We start from the raw sequence: 20,486 nt of genomic DNA on the forward strand, positions 1-20,486 counted from the left end.
GTACCATCAGAACCTGGAAAATTTTCATTTTTCTTACTCTTCCTTTCTACCTTGGACCTCAGCAGGACCTAAAAGTGATCCATGTTGATTCCTCTGGGATCATTTAAATCTATTCTAAGCAAGATAGAGACACAGAGCTCTGGTTCTGATGTTTTATCAGTTTATTCAATCTGAATCAGGTGGTTTAATTATTTCTGCTCTTGGTGTGTTTGTGGCTTATTCCTTTACTTTTAGCAAAACGTCTCTCCTGTAAATGGATCTGAATTAGAAAACCTGTATAAATAAAGGTTAAATCAGACTTAAACAGTAAATTGTCATAATATAATGAAATGCAGAGACTTGGTATGATAAGAAATTCCTTTAATGTCCCACCATGGGCACATTCTGGCACCGACTTAGTTTACAGTAATGGAAAAAAACAAGCTAATATAATCTGAAGTCAGTGGAGGGCTGTATTATTATTATTATTTTGTTTTTTCTAGGGATGCACCGATATGAAGATTTGGGCCGATATCAATTTCCGATATTAATTGCTATTATGTCCGATAACCGATATTTATCGATGTGTGTGCAGACACACATTTACGTTTCTGTGACGGTTAACTTTTGTAAAAGTTTGTACCGACTGAAAACTATTCTAACTGATTTTTTTAGTGTGGGTTATAGTCTAGACTTACATACTGTTTTTGTTTTTAAATCTCTGCTTCATTAAAAAAAAACACAATCCTGGCTGTGATGCATTACTGTCGCTTTAACATAGGGCTGGAGATAATTTATTAACAATATACATCGATCGATAGAGGTATATCCATGATACAAAAAAAGGGTCAATAATAAGCTCAATAGAATAAAAGTTTTCCTTCCTCCTTCATTCTAGCCATGTTGGTTAATGCTACAGTCATTACATCCTCCCAACCAATCACAACGCAGACCCAGGAAGCTCCACCCCCTTCAAAGAGTTCAGAGAGCATGTGTTCTTTTTTTCTTTTTTAAAAACTAATAAAGGGTTGAGCTTGAATTTAGTGTTTGTGTGTTCTGTATCTAAAAATAGGTCGCTAAGCAACAGCATCAAATAGCCAGGGCTGCACTTAAAATATATGTTTTGAATTTGTTGATAATTATAGATATCGATCAATATGATTTCTATTTTATCGATATGCTTTTGCTTTCTATATCACCCTTGGCGCCAGTGTCTTGAAACACTGACCCCAAGGTCAACAAGCTGGCAATAAACACCCAGGTTGTTAATATCGGCTTAGTTTAAATTATCGGACCGATACCGATATGTTAAAAAAATGACTAGCATCGGCCGATACCGATGTCAATGCCGATATATCGTGCATCCCTATTTTTTCCCCTTATTGCTTGCTTTTTCCAAAGAGGCATGTGGATAGTTGGTCGTCCCATGATTAGTTTATCATGTTGCAGTAAATTGTTTTTTTTTTTTTGTTTTTTTTTTTGGAAAGATCATATTGTTTTTTTGTTTTTGTTCAAAACGGAATGTGTTACGTTTATTTTTACCTGCTCCCAAATCAAACCCCATTTAATAAAATTGGAATCAAATACCTGCCCACGCCTACTGATAACACAAGAAGGCGACGACTTTTACAGCTTTACCTGGGCTGGTCATGTGACTGAACCGACGTGACGTCAGCAGTACAGGCAAAAACACTCAGGAAAAGCCCAATATGTGTGTGTCTTGTTATTTAGCTGATGCAGCTGCTTACACTAAATTTAAACGCTTCAGCAAATAGCAATGCAAGTTGTCAGAGATTAAGCTGCAATGTTGTGAGAGGACAGAGCTGTGCAGAAGTACGGTGCTTTTTTTGGTGTGTTTTACAACCTTTTGATTCAAATTGGCTTAAAGGGGAAGTGAAACCAATTCTGCAGATATTAATATAGCTGCAGAGTCATTTAGAGAAACATCGTAGAAAAAGTTGGAGTAAGTCTCTCTGTTTGAAGGAAAGGGAAGACTGGTGGTTACTTTCTCTTTTAATTAACACTGACTTACCTTAAAGCCATTTAACCAGGTGGAAAACATTAACACGGTGCACAGCACAGAGCTCATATCTACATTTAGAGCCCAGGTTTCAGCTAACTGGTTAAGCTTTTACCCAAAATGTCATGCATTTACTCTCTTGCAACTGTTACACCCCTTTAAAAGTTAATAGTCACCGTTAATTTGCTGCCAGGACCAGGAAAACTGGTCCAAAACCAACCTAAACCTGATATAAATCATCTCTCATAGGTTTAAATCTCCACAGAGTTACTGCCTGACCGCTATAAATGCTTATTTTTATTACTCACCGGTTTTAAAAGTTGTTTTTTCAGACCATAACCCACTTATCCGGTAGTTGTCTGGTTGGACTTGAGACAGGGGGGTGAAAGGTGGAGCATCGCGAGAGTTGCAGTTTCCTGGTTGCGCATTCTAGCACCGGGCCACAAGATGGCGCTCGATTACAACGCTGTTAAAACCTGTGAAAGTTGATAAATAATCGATCATATTTGCATTTGAACCCACTATTTACAGTATGAAACGAACTGGTTATAACATACTTCAATGTTTATACATTTTTGTACGTGTTTAGCAGAGTTTTAGACCTTTGTTTTGTTTTAAACAACAAATTGTAGTTTTTTCCCCCTTAAAACCCTTAAAAATGTTTTTAAAGCCAGCAGGATGATGTACACGACATCTCTCGGTTTTCTTCCCTGTACGTAACAAATTAGTTTAATTTCCATGTTCATTGCACTTATTATTGTGCAAAATAACGTGCAGGATTTTAAATGTGAGCAATGAAATGAGAAAAATCAAGAAAACTTCAACAAATCTATACATATTTTAATTTGGCCCAACTTTGTTTGCTGCCTTTTCTTGGTAAGATATGTTTCTACAATTAAACGGAATTAAATAAACCTAAAGAAGCTCAACAATTAAAAAAAAAAAGCAAAGAAAAATGTAAATATGGTGGGTTGTTTTTCTATTCAGCACCTTGTAGGACCACAGTTCACTACAATTACAGCTGCAGGTGTTTGTCTCTGCCAGCCTTGTAGAAATGGAAATGTTTGTCCATTCTTCATTTGCTAATTAAACGAGTTTCCCACATGAGCATCAGTTTTCAAGTCTTGCCACAGATTCTCGGTTAGATTTAGGTCTGAGCCTTGACTAGGACATTCTAGAGAGAGAGAGAGAGAGAGAGAGAGAGAGAGAGAGAGAGGGAGAGAGAGAGAGAGAGAGAGAGAGAGAGAGAGAGAGAGAGTTAGCTGAATAAAACTGGATACACGACTTTTTGAGAAAGGACAACTTGTAATTTTTTATAAATTTCTACTGTAAGAAATGTGTTCTAATTTGTAAAGAACGACTATTTTATTTCTTTTTTCAAGTTTTAAAATGAAGAAAACAAACTTTTTGCAAAACGAGAACAGATAGACTATCTATTATGGGCAGTGGATACTTGTGGGAAACGATGTAAAAACAGAAAAAGAGGCCATAGTTTCCAAACTAATTTCAAGAAAAATAGATTAAAAAAACATATTACTGGCTCTTTAAGTTTCATCCTGTTGTGGAAACTCAATGCGATTATTTGATTAAAACAACTGGAAAACTGGTTAAACCTGCATTTGTTGTTAGATTAGATTAGGTTCAACTTTATTGTCATTACACATGTGACTAGGCCATTCCAGATCAACAAAATACAGTTCAATGTAAGTGTATGCAGGATAAATAGCTGCTATACAAGTTGTTTTTATGGCAAATGGGCAATATTTACAGATGAAAACCTTTGTAAAAGTGAGACCATAAGTAATATATACAAGTAATTGAATGAGGTACTATTAAAATCTTACACAGATTGATTTGTGTGTAACATAATTTACAAAAAAGTAAAATAAGCAGATGATAAACTGGAATCAGCACTGAATAGTGTGGTGGCTAACTAATCTTATTGCGTGATAAAATTATATATATGCTCAAAAACCCAAGTAAATGTCGGTTTTCTGTCATTTTCAGCCATTCTTCTTGTAATTATATTCACATTTTCTGGTTATGTTCTGATACTGTTGCTTTTTTTACTGTATTTTTTCTTGTAAACATGTTTTCTCTTTTTTGTTTTGTTTTATACATACCCTGCTCCCTTTAATATGTTAAATTACTATAATTTGTTTATGGAATATGCCTCGCTATAATGTATTTGAATCTCTAGTAAAGTAAAAAAAAAAAAAAAGGCTGGACTTTTTTTTCAATTAAAGAATTAACAAGTTCAAGTTCAACAACATTATATAAAATGTACAAATAAGAAACAAATATGCCAGGAGGTATGCCACAATTAACACAGTACAGAAAGTCAGGAGGAAAGCCAAATAACGTGAAATGTGCTGAGGAGTGTCATACATATCTATCTATCTATCTATCTATCTATCTATCTATCTATCTATCTATCTATCTATATATATATATATATATATATATATATATATATATATATATATATATATATACACACACACACACACACACACACACACACACACACATACATACATGCATGTGTGTATAAATGTATCTTCTACAAGTTGTCCAGAATTTTAATTTGGGAACAGATTGTTATTGTTTTTTGTTTGTTTTTTTACCTTTTGATGAGAGGAGGGTTGAATATTATGAAAATAAAAATAAACAAGAAAAAGTCTAGATAAAACACGGAACCGGATTCCTTGCCGATGCGGAACGCACCACCTTTCACCTGAGAATATCACCGCCCCTGCGGTGAGCCCCGGGCAGGAAACCAAACACCCTCTGTGACAAACGCTTCATCCAGTAACACTTCCGGATGTGTTCGGCTTTTCTTCTGTTTTTTCGCTACTTTTAGGCGTTAACGCAAACTTAGTGAATCGGTCCGTCTGAAGCCTTTAAAGATGAGGAGTTGACGTGAATAAAACCCGACAGACGGCGAGTTGAAGAGGAAAAAAAGTCGGAAAAACGGGAGGAGTCGGTTTGAAACAGCCTTAAAAAGGTAAAAAAAAAACAAGTTTTGTTTGGTTGCGGTTTGTTTTAATGTCCCAACGGTCGGCTTACTGCTGGTAAAACTCGTTTTTTTGTGATTTTTCTCTTTAAATTATGAATTAAAGTTTATGTGGAAGTAAAGTTCACTCCTTAAAATGAACACACCCTTTTTTAGGAAGACAGACAAGAACTGTTTTACCTCATTAACATTTATTTATGGGTCAAGTTTGCAGCCTTGCTCTTCAGGAACCACTTGGTTGCTTCTTAAATGTACATTTCTGTCTGTCAGGTGACCTCATGTGATGTTTGGTGGTTTTATTCCACAGTTGTGCTGTTTTTAAAAGTGAAAAAATGGGTGAAAAAAAAGCAGCCAGAATCTGAAACACCCAGAAGTTCTGGTTCTGTGCGGCAACTTGTTGCTCCTGCATGTGCACATCGTCCAGATTCTGGTATTTAAAGCGTCTTGTCTGTGTTGACAGATAAACATTGGGTGAATAAAACTCCAAAAACTAGAGGATTTCTGCAGAAAATAAGGCTGAACGTTCCTGCTTTTATTCAGGTCACGGAGGCAGTGAACGCAGCACCGTGCCGCGTTCACTGCCTCCGTGCGGAAGTCCTGAACATCTTCCTCGTCGTAAAACAGAAGTAGGTGGGAAAAAAAATACCTGTCGGGTATTTATGCTGCAGCCACACATGACTGCTAAACAACAATGGCTGCACTCGCTCTGGATCGCTAAGGCCAAAGGTCAGAGTCTCCTGTCCTGCTGTCTTATCTTCCCTCAGGTCTGTGCACTTTGTCCTCAGCAGCACATATAAAGTGTTCAGTTTGACCATGAAGGCAGATGTAAGCGCGTCAGAGCTGCAGGTTTGTCTGCTGCCTCTGACTCACAGGGTTTATCCTCAGAGTTTTGAGCCTCGGCTTCTGCTCTCAGACGCTCTGACGAGGGTTTTCAGGCCACAGGGTGTGTTTAAAGTCCAAAAACCCCTCATTTATGGATAAAGATGTGGATGTTGTGTTCCTTTAGACCACTGCAAGAGAGATATATGACATGTTTAGACGGGTAGGATCACACTGAGGAATGAGAAAAGTGCAGTTTGGGTGGTACCGGTAAATCATTTATGCCCTAATGGCTCATCATAGGCCAGATGTAAGGCTGGGTATCATCTAGGATGAGCCGATTCTCCATACATAGCTCAGCTTAAATTTATTTGACTCCAATATCGATATTTATTACTTTCAAATTAATGCTCAAAGCCATTCAATCAACAAAACCAGCCAAATATATTTGTTAAATTTATTGATAATAAGAATAAAGTGCATTTGGTTCAATGCATTTAACGGATCACAGAAAACAAAAATATTCCCAAACGTCTGATTTTAGGGACAAATGCGCTTCTAAAATCCTGTTGGCCGTTCCGCAAATTTGTCTCACTTGCTTTTCCTCGCTGTCAACAGTAATGGTGCGCTGTAATACCGCCCCCTAGGGGTTGGGAGGTATATTGATCGATTTAAATAGTTTTAAAAAACAAAAATGTTCCCAAACGTCTGATTTTAGGGACGAATGCACTTCTAAAATCTTGTCGGTTGTTCGGCAAATTTGTCTCGCTTGCTTTTCCTCGCTGTCAACAGTAATGGTGCGCTGCAACACCGCCCCCTAGGGGTTGGGAGCTATATTGATCAATTAAATCGTTTTAAAAAACGTCAATATTAATCTTTGTTTTGAGTTTTACGCACAGGCCTAGTCAGAGGTAGGTGACTCGTATAAACTAAAACCTAAAAACGCGTCATAACTGCTAAAATATATTTGTTAAATTTATTGATAATAAGAATAAAGTGCATTTGGTTCAACGCATTTAACGGATCACAGAAAACAAAAATGTTCCCAAACGTCTGATTTTAGGGACGAATGCGCTTCTAAAATCCTGTCGGCCGTTCCACAAATTTGTCTCACTTTCTTTTCCTCGCTGTCAACAGTAATGGTGCACTGTAATAACGCCCCCTAGGGGTTGGGAGGTGTATTGATCGATTAAATCATTTTAAAAAACTTCAATATTAATCTTTGTATCGATTTTTATGCACAGACCTAGTCAGAGGTGGGTGGCTCGTATAAACTAAAACCTAAAAACACGTCATAACTTCTAACTTTTGTTGTTGTTGTTTTTTTTTTTACAAAGAGTATAAAGGTAAACTTCTAAAAGCAAAACCTGGGCTTTAAATAATTCACATATATTGTATGTAGTGAATACGGGGGTTACAGATGTTAAATTAAAGCTGGGTAAGGTTAGTCCAGAAAGCGGTAAAATGGTCCAGATTGCCCTCATAGGCCCAGTTGCAGCGTTATGTCGCTTTGTCGAATAAATGTCTTATTTAGACAGTTTATCTTATAGGTTCTGTATTGGGAGGAGTGGCCTCAAAGGTCACTTTGGGTCCTTGAGCAGGACCCTCAACTACAGATTGCTTCCCCGTGTGCCGCTCAGTGTTGGGCAGAGACAAATTTCCTTTCTGTGGGACTATAAGGAGAAATATTTATGTATTTGTTTATTTATTTATTCAAATGTATGGAAGGCTCTAGAAAGCTGCAGGAGAAACGGCACCCTGCACACAAACTGGTCAGACTGGTCAGGTCGCCGCTACAGAGCGCTACTCGCTACAAAGTAGCCACTGACACAAACGGTGACCCAGACGTCCGGTGTTTCTGCAACAGAAGTGTGAAAAGGCATGTTTTTTTTGTTTTTTTTGTTTTTGTTTTTGACCTCCCCCAAAAAAAGCTTGGCTATGGGGCCGTTAAGTCGTGACGTATCCACCACAGCTTCAGGGTCCAAGCCGGCCGAATACGTCGTCTATTCAATATGCCGCTGTGCTATGTACCGCACCGTCTTAATAGATCGGAGACAAAAAAAAACACTCCTGCTGTCATTTTATCGTTTCCAGTACAATGCGAAGGAGAAAAAGAGATAGCTGCAGTTGATGAGCTAAGTTATTCTCCAGGAAATTATTAAAATGGTGCCATTTTTGCTGACTCACCTCGTTAGCATTAAGCTAACGTGTCGCATATGCTAACTACAGTACGCACAACGTTAACGTTTGACATTTTAAAGCATAAATACAAGTTTGAGACTTAACCGTAAGCATAAAACACAGCGTCATGTACAGCTGATGTGGAAGTGGAAGTTCACCCGTGACGTCAGACTTAACAACCGGATGGTGACGAAAATACAAACCGTTTGAACCAATTCACCTGCAATGCCCCTGTTCAACCCTAAGAGGGCAGCATTGAGACGGTTTTAAGATGAATTTTGCAGAAGAACTGAACAAGTTCACGTAAAACTGTGACGATATCGTTAAAGTAGCATCGCTGGGTCCAGTTTATACAGTTAATCTAGAAAATACAAAGTTTGTTTAATGGCGAGTGACACGTTAAAGTTTTAGTACGTTGTGCTTAAAGTGTTTTCGCTGAGAGTAAAGTCAAATTCTTTGTTGTATGAAGCAGCTCGGTGATTAAAGCCGGCTCTGATTCTCACGTCACCAAAATAAAATACGCTACAAAGCTGCTGCGTCGCTACAGACACGACGTTGTTGCTATTAAACCGATTGAGCCATTCTAACACATTTTCATTCTAAGTAATTTAGATCGATATAAAAGTTTAGGTAAACTCACTCTTAACACAGTAACACATCTTGATACCAACTCTAACAAACCACACCCTTCTGTTTTTAATCTAACATCTTGATTTTGGGTCCAGAATCATACATATTTAACCCCTAATCCAGCCAAGAAGTTCTCCTTTTATTTTGGTTGAGTCATGTAGGAGACGAGACCGGGCGACGATCCACCTCATAATCAACAGATTTGTCTCTGTTTTTCTTTCCAGACGGAGAGAAAATGATGGAGGCAACGGAGGAGATAGGAGACGTCAGGGCAGCGTCCAACCCCACCGAGGAGGAGGAGGAGGAAAGCCCTCCACAGGTGAGGAGTCATGGACGTACCAGCTTAAAGAGGAAACCAGGTGTTTGAGTGAAAGATGGAGAAGATTCTCAGAGGTCGGTCAGTTTACGGTCCCGTCAGTAGAGACGGGAGGAGTTTGAAGTTACCTCTGCTAAGGAAGGCGTTGGTTCTGTGGGGCTCGTTGGGGTTTTCTCACCGCGTTCCTCTGCCTCTTCACTGTGACGCAGCAGCAGCAGCGTTGAGCCGGTTTCCTCCAACTGGGTCCTTGCCTTCCGGTGCACCCTGAGCGTTTCAGTGACCTCTGACCTCTCTGGCCCCAGGGAGTGATAGCCAACATGGCAATCCTACTGGGCTTTGATCCGGGTCTGTGTTAGCTTTGGCTCCCACAGCGACGCTTTAAATTGTAATTATTAAAGTTATTAACGATTGGTTTTAAGATGCATTGTTCTGATTACTTTCAGTTCGTTGTAAGCTGGTGTACAGAGCTTTGCCAAACGTTAAACTTTTTCACATTTTCATAAGTGGCAACTTGTGTTTCATTGGGATTTTAAGCAACACAGAGTTGTGCGTAGTTGTGAACTGAACGCTAACAACAGAATAAGTGTTTTGAATGTCTATAAATGCATATCTGGGCAGTGTGTCGGGGTGAAGCTACTTTGTAGAACCTCCCATCGTACGGATGCTGGTCTCCTGAGGTTTGGCTCTAGCAGCTGCTCACCTGTTGGCCGGTTTGTCTTTACCAAACAGCTCCAGCGTCTGCAAACGTCCGTTTTCAAGCCTGGGAAAAAATTCTCAATGAATTTAGGTCTGGACTTTGGTCTCTCTCTACCACATGTGGATATTTGACCTAAACCCTCTGGTTGTATGTTTAGAGTCGTTGTCCTGCTGGAAGGCAAGCCTCCACTATAATAAAATAGAAATCATATTGCTTGATATCGATAATTATCAACAAATTCAAAACATATATTTTTAAGTGCAGCCCTGGACATTTTATGCTGTTGCTTAGCGACTTATTTTTAGATACAGACACAAAAACTGAATTCAAACTCAACCCTTTATTCAACTTTATTACCAAAAACTACAAGTTAAAAAAAATGAAAAACAACACCTGAACTCTTTGAAGGGGGCGGAGCTTGGTGTCAGAATGTTCCTGGGTCTGTGTTTGTGATTGGTTAGGAGGATGTAATGACTGTAGTATTAACCTACTTGATAGTCTAGAATGCAAAAGGAAAGAAAACTTATTCTATTGAACGCTTTATTGACCCTTTTTCTATCGATGGATATATATCGTTATTGAATTATCGTCCAGCACTAGCCTCCACCTTGATCTCCAGTCTCCTGCAGCCTCCAACCTCATCGTGTGTTTAGCCTCTCCCATCAACTCTGACCAGCTAGCCGGTAGCTTTGTGACGCCAGATGAGGAACATGTGGGTTTATTAGAGTCGATATCATGTTGACCTCACCACGAATTCATTTCATCCTCCTGATCACCGTTTATGTCCCATTCCCTGTGAGGGAGCGAACGCAGCATCTGTTTTACCCGCTCCGCCTCTCTCTGCAGGAAACAAATGGCACCCACACAGACGAGGACAGTCCTGATCCTTCAGCCGAGGCAGCAGCAGAGCCCCCGGTGGAGACAGACCAAGGCAAAGGTAAAAGTGAGGGGCGGACGTTTTTAGCCACTGATACAGTCAATATAAGCGGGATCATCGAGGAGAACGTGGTGCTCCAGTGTGAAAGCTGTTGGTGTTTGTCCCCCAGAGTTCACAGCTACACCCCAGAGATCCGACGGCGGACCCGTGATCATCCAAGCCAGCAGCAAGAACCCGGCCAGCGAGAAGCTGGAGAGGGTCCGCAAGTGGAGCGTCAGCAAATATAAGGTGGGCGGAGCCTGAAGCAGCAGCTTCCTTCATGGACCCCAGATCTGATCAGTGACGACGTCTCAATTCAATTCAGTTAGATTTTATTTATATAGCGCCAATTCATGATACACGTCCCCTCAAGGATCTTTCCAAAGTCAAAATCAGATCCTCCAGGTTGTTCAGAAAGTTTCCTCTCTAAGGAAATCCAGCAGGTTGCATCAAGTCTCTCCAAGCAGCATTCACTCCTCCTGAAAGAGCGTAGAGCCACAGTGGACAGTCGTCTGCATTGTTGATGGCTTTGCAGCAATCCCTCATACTGAGCATGCATGAAGCGACAGTGGAAAGGAAAACTCCCCTTTAACAGTGAGGAAAACCTCCAGCAGAACCAGAACCAGGTTCAGTGTGAACGCTCATCTGCCTCGACCCACTGGGGCTTAGAGAAGACAGAGCAGAGACACAGAAAGCTCAGAAGCTCACATTGACCCAGGAGTACTTTCTATGTTAGATGGTAATAGTGGATGATCTGCCTCCCCTGGATGATGTCACAGCTAACAGAACGCCAGACCAGGTGTACCTACTATGAAGAAAAAAATGATAGAAAACAAAAAGTTAAAAGCTTAAACAACAACAAACAATGCAGATTGGAGAACAGTAGGAGAACTCAGCAGAGTGATACATATAGGCCCTGATGTCCTCCAGTAACCTAAGCCTATAGCAGCATAACTATAGAGGTAGCTCAGGGTAACATGAGCCACTCTAACTATAAACTTTGTCAAAAAGGAAAGTTTTAACATTAGTCTTAAAAGTAGACAGGGTGTCTGCCTCACGGACCAAAACTGGGAGTTGGTTCCACAGGAGAGGAGCCTGATAGCTAAAGGATCTGCCTCCCATTCTACTTTTAGAGACTCTAGGAACCACCAGCAGACCTGCAGTCTGAGAGCGAAGTGCTCTGTTAGGAACATACGGGGTAATCAGAGCTCTGATATATGATGGAGCTTGATTATGAAGGGCTTTATACGTTAGAAGAAGAATTTTAAATTCTATTCTTGATTTAACAGGAAGCCAATGAAGGGAAGCTAAAATTGGAGAAATATGATCCCTCTTGTTGATTTTCATCAGAACTCTTGCTGCAGCATTTTGAATCAGCTGAAGGCTTCGAACTGCATTTTGTGGACTTCCTGATAGTAAAGAATTACAATAGTCCAGCCTTGAAGTAACAAATGCATGGACTAGTTTTTCAGCATCACTCCTGGACAGAATGTTTCTAATTTTGGCGATATTTCGGAGGTGAAAAAAGGAAACTCTGGAAACCTGTTTAATATGGGATTTAAATGACATGTCTTGGTCGAAAACAACACCAAGATTTTTAACTTTATTACCAGAGGCCAAGTTAATGCCACCCAGATTAAGTGATTGGTTAAGAAGTTTATTTTTTGAAGACTCTGGCCCAAAGATTACAACTTCTGTCTTGTCAGAATTTAGATGCAGGAAATTTAAAGTCATCCAGCTTTTGATGTCATCAAGACATGACTGCAGTCGAAGTAATTGATTGGATTCATCAGGATTTATGGATAAATATAGCTGAGTGTCATCAGCATAACAGTGGAAATTAATCCCATGCTGTCTGATAATTTTGCCAATCGGAAGCATATATATAGTAAATAGAATTGGTCCAAGGACTGAACCCTGTGGTACTCCACAGGTGACCCTAGAGTTTGAGGAAGATTTATTATTAACATGAACAAACTGGAATCTGTCTGACAGATAAGATTTAAACCAGCCTAATGCGTTTCCCTTAATCCCTACAGTATGCTCAAGTCTTTGTAGGAGAATATTGTGATCAACTGTATCAAATGCAGCACTGAGATCTAACAGGACAAGTATAGACACAAGTCCATTATCTGAGGCCACGAGAATATCATTGGTGACCTTCACCAGAGCTGTTTATGTGCTATGATGAGCTCTGAAGCCTGACTGAAACTCCTCAAGTAGGTCATTACTTTGTAAATGTTCACAAAGTTGATTAGCAACTACTTTCTCAATAATTTTAGATAAGAAAAGAAGATTAGTTTCTCTCTCTCTCTTCCTCTGCAGTGCACCCGGCAGGCTCTGGCCGAGCGGCTCGGCCGAGGCTCCCGCACGGTGGACCTGGACCTGGAGCCGCGCCTGGAGCTGCTCAGAGACGACCGGCAGCGCTACGACCACATGACCAAGCTGGCTCAGACGCTGGCCGGGCAGTTCGCCCAGTTCTCCGTCACCCAGAAGACTCTGGGGGACGCCTTCACCGAGCTCAGCTTCAAGTCCAGGGACCTCCACGTGAGTCCTGAGCGTAACCCGTCCCTGTCCCGTGCATCCAGCAGTCGGCCGGTTTCCATGTTTAAAAGCCGGACTTTAACTTTTCCCACACGTCTGAACTCACAGTAGGTCGTAAATTCACCGCAGGTGGAGTTTGGCATGAACGCCGAGGCTCAGAAGTTTCTGTCGAAGAGCACCGAGGACCTGACGTCGGCCATCAGCAGCTTCACCTGCGACATGAACACGCTGGTGAACAAGACCATCGAGGACACCATGATCAACGCCAAGCAGTACGAGGCCGCCAGGTGGGGGCAGCCCTTCTCTACCAGCCTCCAGGGGCATGCTGGGAAATGTAGGACGTAACGGGGGGGCGGGTTCAGTGATGGAGTATGAGCAACGTTTCCACGTCTTTTATTGAGCTTTCAAAATAAAAGCATCACAGCAGAAACAAACGTTCATGTCAGACACAGATTAGCTGAAATGTTTCCCAGGATTTAAAAGTCATTTTGATTTATGTCGTTTATTCATTTATTTATTTTATATGTAGCAACTTATGCGAAATGTAAAAAAATAAAAAAATAAATAGAAGAAGAAAGATTGATGTAAAAATGAACATATTGAAGAGTTGGAGAAAAAATCCTGAGAATAACTAGAAAAACATGACCACATGTCTTCAGTCCTCCTGTCTCTCCCAGGAGTCCTCAGGGCGCCACAGGCTGTGGAGTCCCTCAGGAAAACACTGCTGCATTATAGATGAGCTGCATTATTAATATTAAGGCGCGTCCCAGTTCTTTAGATGTAGGGTAAAATAACCCGTTAATGACTAAATGTATATCAATTACAAGCATTTTGATGTCAAATACCATATTTTTCAGACAATAAGGTGCACTAAATATTCTCCCTGAGTGTGTAACATCACTCTGCCTCTTCATGTCCACAGCTCTCTATCCGTAGCTGGACTACGCTGCTCTGTTTCTAACATAAGGCCAAAATAAACATAACATTTATATTTAATTAACTTACTAGGTTTATTGTTGTCAGGCTGCCTTACATGAATGCGCTTCCAGTTTAAACATTACAGTCAGGCAGTCTTGTGTGGAAAAATGCTCCATCTTAGCCTCGTCTGATCAAGTCGTGCCTTTAAAGTCCTCCTTGTTTGCCACGTTTGAAGAGAAAAAGCTTTTTCTTTATGCTGTCTAATAGTTATGGAGACTCTTCACCTCAGTTGTCCATCAGTGAGCTTTGGAGGTTGTTCTTCGTGGTGCATTGTGGGAAAGTAAAAACGGTTCCTCGTCCAGCCTTGTCTGCCACAGAGCCTGTTCTTTTAAACTTTCACTCATTTCTCTGACTTAAAGGCACGTTTAGCTGAGCAGATTGGTGGTTTTTGTAGCCGTTTTCTGACTTGTGACAGATCAACAGGCCTTAAATGTTCTCCGGTCTTTCCCATTTTGACAAGAGGTCAAATAAAAGGACATCTGTGTCATGGTCAGTAAAAGGCTCCTAGACACCTGGATCAGCCTAAGAAATAAAGCTTCAGATGTGTTTTAATGCAACATTTTCTTTTTTATCATTTACTGCACCAGCCCATTTCCGATAGCCTCTAATTCATGACAAATTCAACACTGGGACGTCTTTTTAAAGTTTGACAAACCAAGGGGAAATGGTTTCGGAAGATAAAAAAAAAAAAAAAAGGGCCTGAGTGATTTAAATCCAACGTGGACGATTGTGCTATGCTGGTATCTGTGTGTCTGAAGTACACAAAGTTACCAAAATAGCAAAATATGCGTTTCCCAGAAAGAATTAGTTTTCTTCCACACAAGAATATACTTTCCTACTGAGTGACCTAGTCTGTAATTTCTTAATTACAATTTTTTTATGTAACATTTTCAGGCTGTCTGTTGCTCTTTTCCCCCCACTTAGCTAAATAAACACTAATCAATGGGTGGGTTTCGCTACATTTCTCTGAGATTTGGCTGTTTCAATATAAATTTATTTATTTTAAGGCTTTATAATCATGTCTACATGGAGCGAGGATACCTGTAGAGGGCGCTGTAAGATGGACAAATCTAGAAACGGGTCTAAGAATAGAAAATGAAGCGCCTCAGCAGGCTTCCCCTTGGTTTTTCTGCTGAGGAGCTGTTTCACAAACGTAATCTTTGCACACACCTACACTGCAAAAAGGGAACTAAAAATAAGTAAACATTTCTTGAAATGTGTGTATTTTTCCTTGATTTGAGCAGGTAGATAAGACTATTTGCCAATAGAATGTTTTTTTTTTTTCACTTAAAACAGGAACAATTCATCTCTAAAATAACATAATTAGACATCCTGCACTTGAAATAAGACGATGGAGATGAATTGTTACTATTTAAAGTGCAAAAATTTTATTCCATTGGCAAATAGTCTTATTTACCTGCTCAAATCAAGGAAAATTACAATGATTTCAAGAAAATTTCACTTACTTTTAGTTCTGTTTTTGCAGTGCACCCTTGGTTTCACTGACCACGTTGATCCCCTGACCTGCAGGATCGAGTACGACGCCTACCGGGTGGACCTGGAGGAGCTGAACATGGGGCCACGGGACGCCACCACCCTGCCTAAGCTGGAGCAGGCCCAGAAGACCTTCCAGGGCCAGAGGGAGCGGTACGAGAAGGTCCGGGACGACCTGGCCGTCAAAGTCAAGCTGCTGGAGGAGAACAGGGTGAGTTCTGGGTTGGCTTAAGGTGAAAGACGGACACTTTACCCGCGTCATTGGTCGTTTGCTGTCACAGACTCCGGTTAAACTTTATTTGAAGGGGTCTACATAACACTGACATTACACTGTCATAAACATGACATAACACCTGTTATGAACATGAATGACTCTTTATGAATGTTTAGGACTGTTGTCATTAATTGTCATTTGGTTAATTATGACACTATTAAAGCAAAGTTGACATTGTTTAAAATGTCTTTGTTATGACAACTTGACATTAACAGAGACAAGGTTAAGTTTAGGGCTTGATTTGGGATTAGGTTAATTTAAGGGTTTAGTTTGGGATTAGGTTAAATTAAGGATTTGGTTAAGTTAAGGGCTTGATTTGGGATTAGGTTAAATTAGGTTTAGGGCTTGATTTGGGATTAGGTTAAATTAGGTTTAGGGCTTGATTTGGGATTAGGTTAAATTAAGGGCTTGATTTGGGATTAGGTTAAATTTAGGGCTTGATTTGGGATTAGGTTAAATTAAGGGCTTGATTTGGGATTATATAAAATTTAGGGCTTGATTTGGGATTAGGTTAAATTTAGGGCTTGATTTGGGATTAGGTTAATTTAAAGGCTTGATTTGGGATTAGGTTAAATTAAGGGCTTGATTTGGGATTAGGTTAAATTTAGGGCTTGATTTGGGATTGGGTTAAATTAAGGGCTTGATTTGGGATTAGGTTAAATTAAGGGCTTGATTTGGGATTAGGTTAAATTTAGGGCTTGATTTGGGATTAGGTTAGATTAAGGGCTTGATTTGGGATTAGGTTAAATTTAGGGCTTGATTTGGGATTAGGTTAAATTTAGGGCTTGATTTGGGATTAGGTTAATTTAAAGGCTTGATTTGGGATTAGGTTAAATTAAGGGCTTGATTTGGGATTAGGTTAAATTTAGGGCTTGATTTGGGATTGGGTTAAATTAAGGGCTTGATTTGGGATTAGGTTAAATTAAGGGCTTGATTTGGGATTAGGTTAAATTTAGGGCTTGATTTGGGATTAGGTTAGATTAAGGGCTTGATTTGGGATTATATAAAATTTAGGGCTTGATTTGGGATTAGGTTAAATTTAGGGCTTGATTTGGGATTAGGTTAATTTAAAGGCTTAGTTTGGGATTAGGTTAAATTAAGGATTTGGGATTTGGTTAAGTTAAGGATTTGGGATTTGGTTAAATTAAGGGCTTGACTTGGGGTTTTGTTAAGGGCTTGTCATAACAAAGACATTTTAAACAATGTCAACTTTGCTTTAATGGTGTCATAATTTACCGAATGACAATTACTGACAACAGTCCTAAACATTCATAAAGAGTCATTGATGTTCATAACAGGTGTTATGTCATGTTTATGACAATGTAATGTCAGTCTTATGTACACCCCTTCAAATAAAGTGTTACCCGGACTCCAGCTTAGAACGTACATAAGATTAAAGGAGTAACAGACCCTTCGCCTCCCCCTCTGTCTGCAGGTGAAGGTCCTCCACAACCAGCTGTGGCTGCTGCACAACGCCGTCGCCGCTCACTGCTTGTCGTGCCACGGTTTCCTGGAGAAAAACATGCAGCAGGCCCTCGAACACCTCAGCGTCTCCAGTGTGGAGCCCCCCTCCTGGCTGGAGGAGAGTTGACGCTCGGCGGGACCGGCTTGAGTGACTTTAAAAGTGTCTTTGAAAAGCTCGTTCGTCTCTTTGTCTTCTAAAACCTGCGAGGTTAGAAGAAAAGTAATTTATTTTGGGTGATAAATGGGACATTTGGGTTCAGAAATGTCGTTGTTCTACAATTACATTTATTGTTTAATAATTTTTGAGTTGTCCGTTGTTTTTTTTTTAATTATATGAAATGATTTAACAAACATATCGAGGACAAATGTAAAGGTTTGCCCTCTTTGTTTCCTCGGCTCTGTCTCAAATCCAACTAATCCTTCGTGAGGCTCTAAGCTTCTCTTTGAACTCGGGGAAATCTGCTGCAGTCAGAGAGACGCCTCAACGCCGCCGCTGGAAAACAACCTCAGCGTGGATCAGGGATCCGACGATTAAAACCCGCACCTGGGTTTGTTCCTCGTTTATTAGAAAACTGAACACTCAGGCAGCTCTGAAGGAAAATGGGGTTTAAAAGCTGAACCAAAGATGCAGAGTTTTAATTAATTAGACTTTATATCTGAGGCGCGGTTTAAATTATCTAAGATTCACAGGCCTGATGTATCCTAACTTCTAGCAACCGATTCAGCTTTAAAACGTTTTATTTTTTGCCCAGTAATGGTTTAGTTTATTCCAGCTGTCGTTTGGATCAAGCTGTGTCTGAGCTGGAGTTCTTTAAAGGTTTATTCTGATCCTGCTGGACACAGATTTAGTTTCATTAGGCAGATCTCAGAGGACCAGAGACTGTTGATGACGACGTTGTCTTTGTTGTTAAAGTTCAGCTGTTGTTTTGTTTGTTTTTTCAGGCGACCTCAGGTGTTTGTTTACCTGCACGCCTCATATTTAATGTGATGAAACCCACACATGACTGAAAGCTCAGCAACTCTTTAAGCTCCTTTTTTCTGCCGCAGACCAAAAAGAAACGTTGCTGCATGTCGTCAATGTTGCCTCGTTTGCTGCAGTTCCTCCAGGGAACATTGTCAGAAAACATTTGTGTGTATTTATTTTCTGTAACATTTGACTTTGAAAGCACTCGACTCATTCCAGGTTAAAAACTGGTGCGACTTCATTTTTTATTTTTTGCCAAAGTCATGTTTGTTGCAACATTCGTCTGCAGCCAAACCGCTTTATGTTTATTCAGTGGCTCTCTTCAAGCAACTTTAATTATTCTCGGATGGAGGTTTAAAAGGTTTGCAATTTTATTTTAGCCTTATTTAACAAGTTTAATCAGAAACAAATACAACTTATTGTTTGCTACAAGCCAAGAAGGGAAACAAAATATCACCGTATGTCGATGACGTTGCGTTCTTTGTAGGAGGTTTGTCAGGTTGAGCAGTTTTTAAAAGATACTACGATACTATATAACACCAAGCAGCTAACTAAAGTGGGACTAAAATGTAGCGTTACTAGTTTATCTGTCCTTAGCAGTGGTTAAGGATGCTCTCACTAAATGAAGACACTCCTGTGTTCCCCATGATTTACGAGAACGTCGCTGGTATTGCAGCAAATTTTGGAAAATGCTGCTGCTGTGCCTACAAAGCTCACCAAACTGTCTTTTTGTGCCGTTTTCCACGCCTCCACAATTAAACCAGTGTGGCACAACTCCCTATTTAAGTTTTGCGAATGTTCTTTCCCCTCGTGGATCGCTCTCTCTCGCTCCAAATACGTAATGAAGTGTTAAAATGCCCCCCAAAAATCTCACTAAGATCTTTCCACCTCCCTGAGTACTACTCGGTTACCCCGCGCTGTTCATTAGCTGCGCCTTACGGCAAAGAGGTGTAGCGTTGCACCAATGCCTGGGCTACGACCCAACGCTACAAGCTCGGCTGAAAGCTTGATATACTAAGAGTCGTCATGTTCTTGTTATGGCCGCGTAAATCTCACCGAAGGCGAAAATCCTCCGTGTTCTGATGTTTTTTTTACCCTTTTTAATCTCTCAGCCTGGCCTCAGCGTTTCACACATCGGCACGCTCCAGATCGTACAGCCCTCTGCACTTTCTTCATTGTAATCTTTACACCTAAATAAAACACCAGTTTATTTCCAGGCATTTGTTGTTTTTTTTTGTCAGTAGATTTCTTCATTTAGGGAACAAGTGAGGGGATTTGTTTTATTAGACGAGTGCGGTGTCGCTATCTGAGCACTTCTTCGACACCGAAACCTTTAAAACAGTCACAGAGTAAATATAGTCAGTAAATCTGGGACCAGATAAAGACCAACATGTAGTCTATGTTAAATCTATGTTAAACAGGAGCTTTAGATGGCTAACTCTTATTATAATCTGAACTGTTGTCATTTAGTTCTAATGGACTCTCGTTGGTTTTTCATTGGTTTTGAACTTTGATCCGCTCGTGTTCTTGTTCTGCGTCGTTTGCTCTCGTCTGAACAGCTATGAATGTATTTCTTATTTTTACTTCTATGCAAAGACTGGATGCCTGTGTGCAATAAAAACCCCACGTTTAGTTAGGCGTAAGCTGCCGATATCTGACAAAGAGCTGCCTCTAATAAATGGCACCTTATGGGAGATTTGTTTAACTTAACAGGCTTTAGAAGTGAAGTCAGAGGGAATCTGACAGATTGGTGCTGTTTAATTATATATATCAAGCAATTAAATCCTTTTATTTTGTGACTCCCAAACTATTTCTTTATGTTGCTGTTTCACTGATTCTGTTTATGTTCTTTTAATTTTAAATCAAAGTGGGTTTGGTTTGTTTTGTCTTCTTGTTTTGTGGTGTAAGGTCACTGTGGAGCAAAATGTCTGATTTTTACATTTGGGAAAAGCAAATTGATGTTAAAAACTTTGGGAAATGACTTAAAATAAGTTTATTCTTTCTAAATTGGTTGAGTATTGGGTGGAAACCTTTTGTCTTTTTCTTTGCATCTGCTTATTAAAACATAAATAGCAAGTATTTATTGGATTAATAAAGCAAAATGTTGTCATTCTTTTATTCTCAACCTTTTGTTAAGTTTGTTAGTTATTGCTCAACTTCAGCTGTGGACCCGTCTGGTCGCTGTTTTCACCTG

General features: G+C 40.0%; 3 protein-coding genes across 7 annotated transcripts in view; 2 read left to right on the forward strand and 1 right to left on the reverse strand.

Moving 5' to 3' along the window:
• Window positions 1-2,391, reverse strand: part of LOC105919284 (type II inositol 3,4-bisphosphate 4-phosphatase) — a 45,765-nt gene extending 43,374 nt beyond the window's left edge. For 4 of the 5 annotated variants that reach the window (XM_036146764.1, XM_036146763.1, XM_036146760.1 and 1 more), the window contains exon 1: window positions 2,308-2,391. The gene's annotated coding sequence lies outside the window, so the exon portion shown is untranslated. The remainder of the gene's footprint in view (window positions 1-2,307) is intronic. The other variant, XM_036146762.1, reaches the window with a different exon arrangement.
• LOC105919280 (FH2 domain-containing protein 1) overlaps window positions 1-20,486 on the forward strand; it is a 258,923-nt gene that overhangs the window by 193,386 nt on the left and 45,051 nt on the right. The window lies entirely within an intron of this gene.
• On the forward strand, window positions 5,690-17,969 carry LOC105919279 (arfaptin-1). Its single transcript, XM_036146836.1, has 8 exons — window positions 5,690-5,741; window positions 8,870-8,964; window positions 10,505-10,595; window positions 10,705-10,823; window positions 12,900-13,121; window positions 13,248-13,405; window positions 15,627-15,801; window positions 17,300-17,969. Exons 1-8 carry the CDS (start codon window positions 5,690-5,692, stop codon window positions 17,453-17,455), a joined length of 1,068 nt encoding a protein of 355 aa, XP_036002729.1. The 3' UTR covers window positions 17,456-17,969.

This window comes from Fundulus heteroclitus, chromosome 14 (assembly GCF_011125445.2).
Source record: "Fundulus heteroclitus isolate FHET01 chromosome 14, MU-UCD_Fhet_4.1, whole genome shotgun sequence".
Classification (NCBI taxonomy): Eukaryota; Metazoa; Chordata; class Actinopteri; order Cyprinodontiformes; family Fundulidae; genus Fundulus; species Fundulus heteroclitus.

Bases quoted from the DNA above. Each gene is read 5' to 3' on its own strand.
- LOC105919279 (XM_036146836.1), top strand. From the start codon at position 5,690: ATGACTGCTAAACAACAATGGCTGCACTCGCTCTGGATCGCTAAGGCC. The intron at 5,742-8,869 runs GTCAGAGTCTCC...TTTTCTTTCCAG, and splicing joins CTGGATCGCTAAGGCCAAAG to ACGGAGAGAAAATGATGGAG. The intron at 13,122-13,247 runs GTGAGTCCTGAG...AATTCACCGCAG, and splicing joins TCAAGTCCAGGGACCTCCAC to GTGGAGTTTGGCATGAACGC.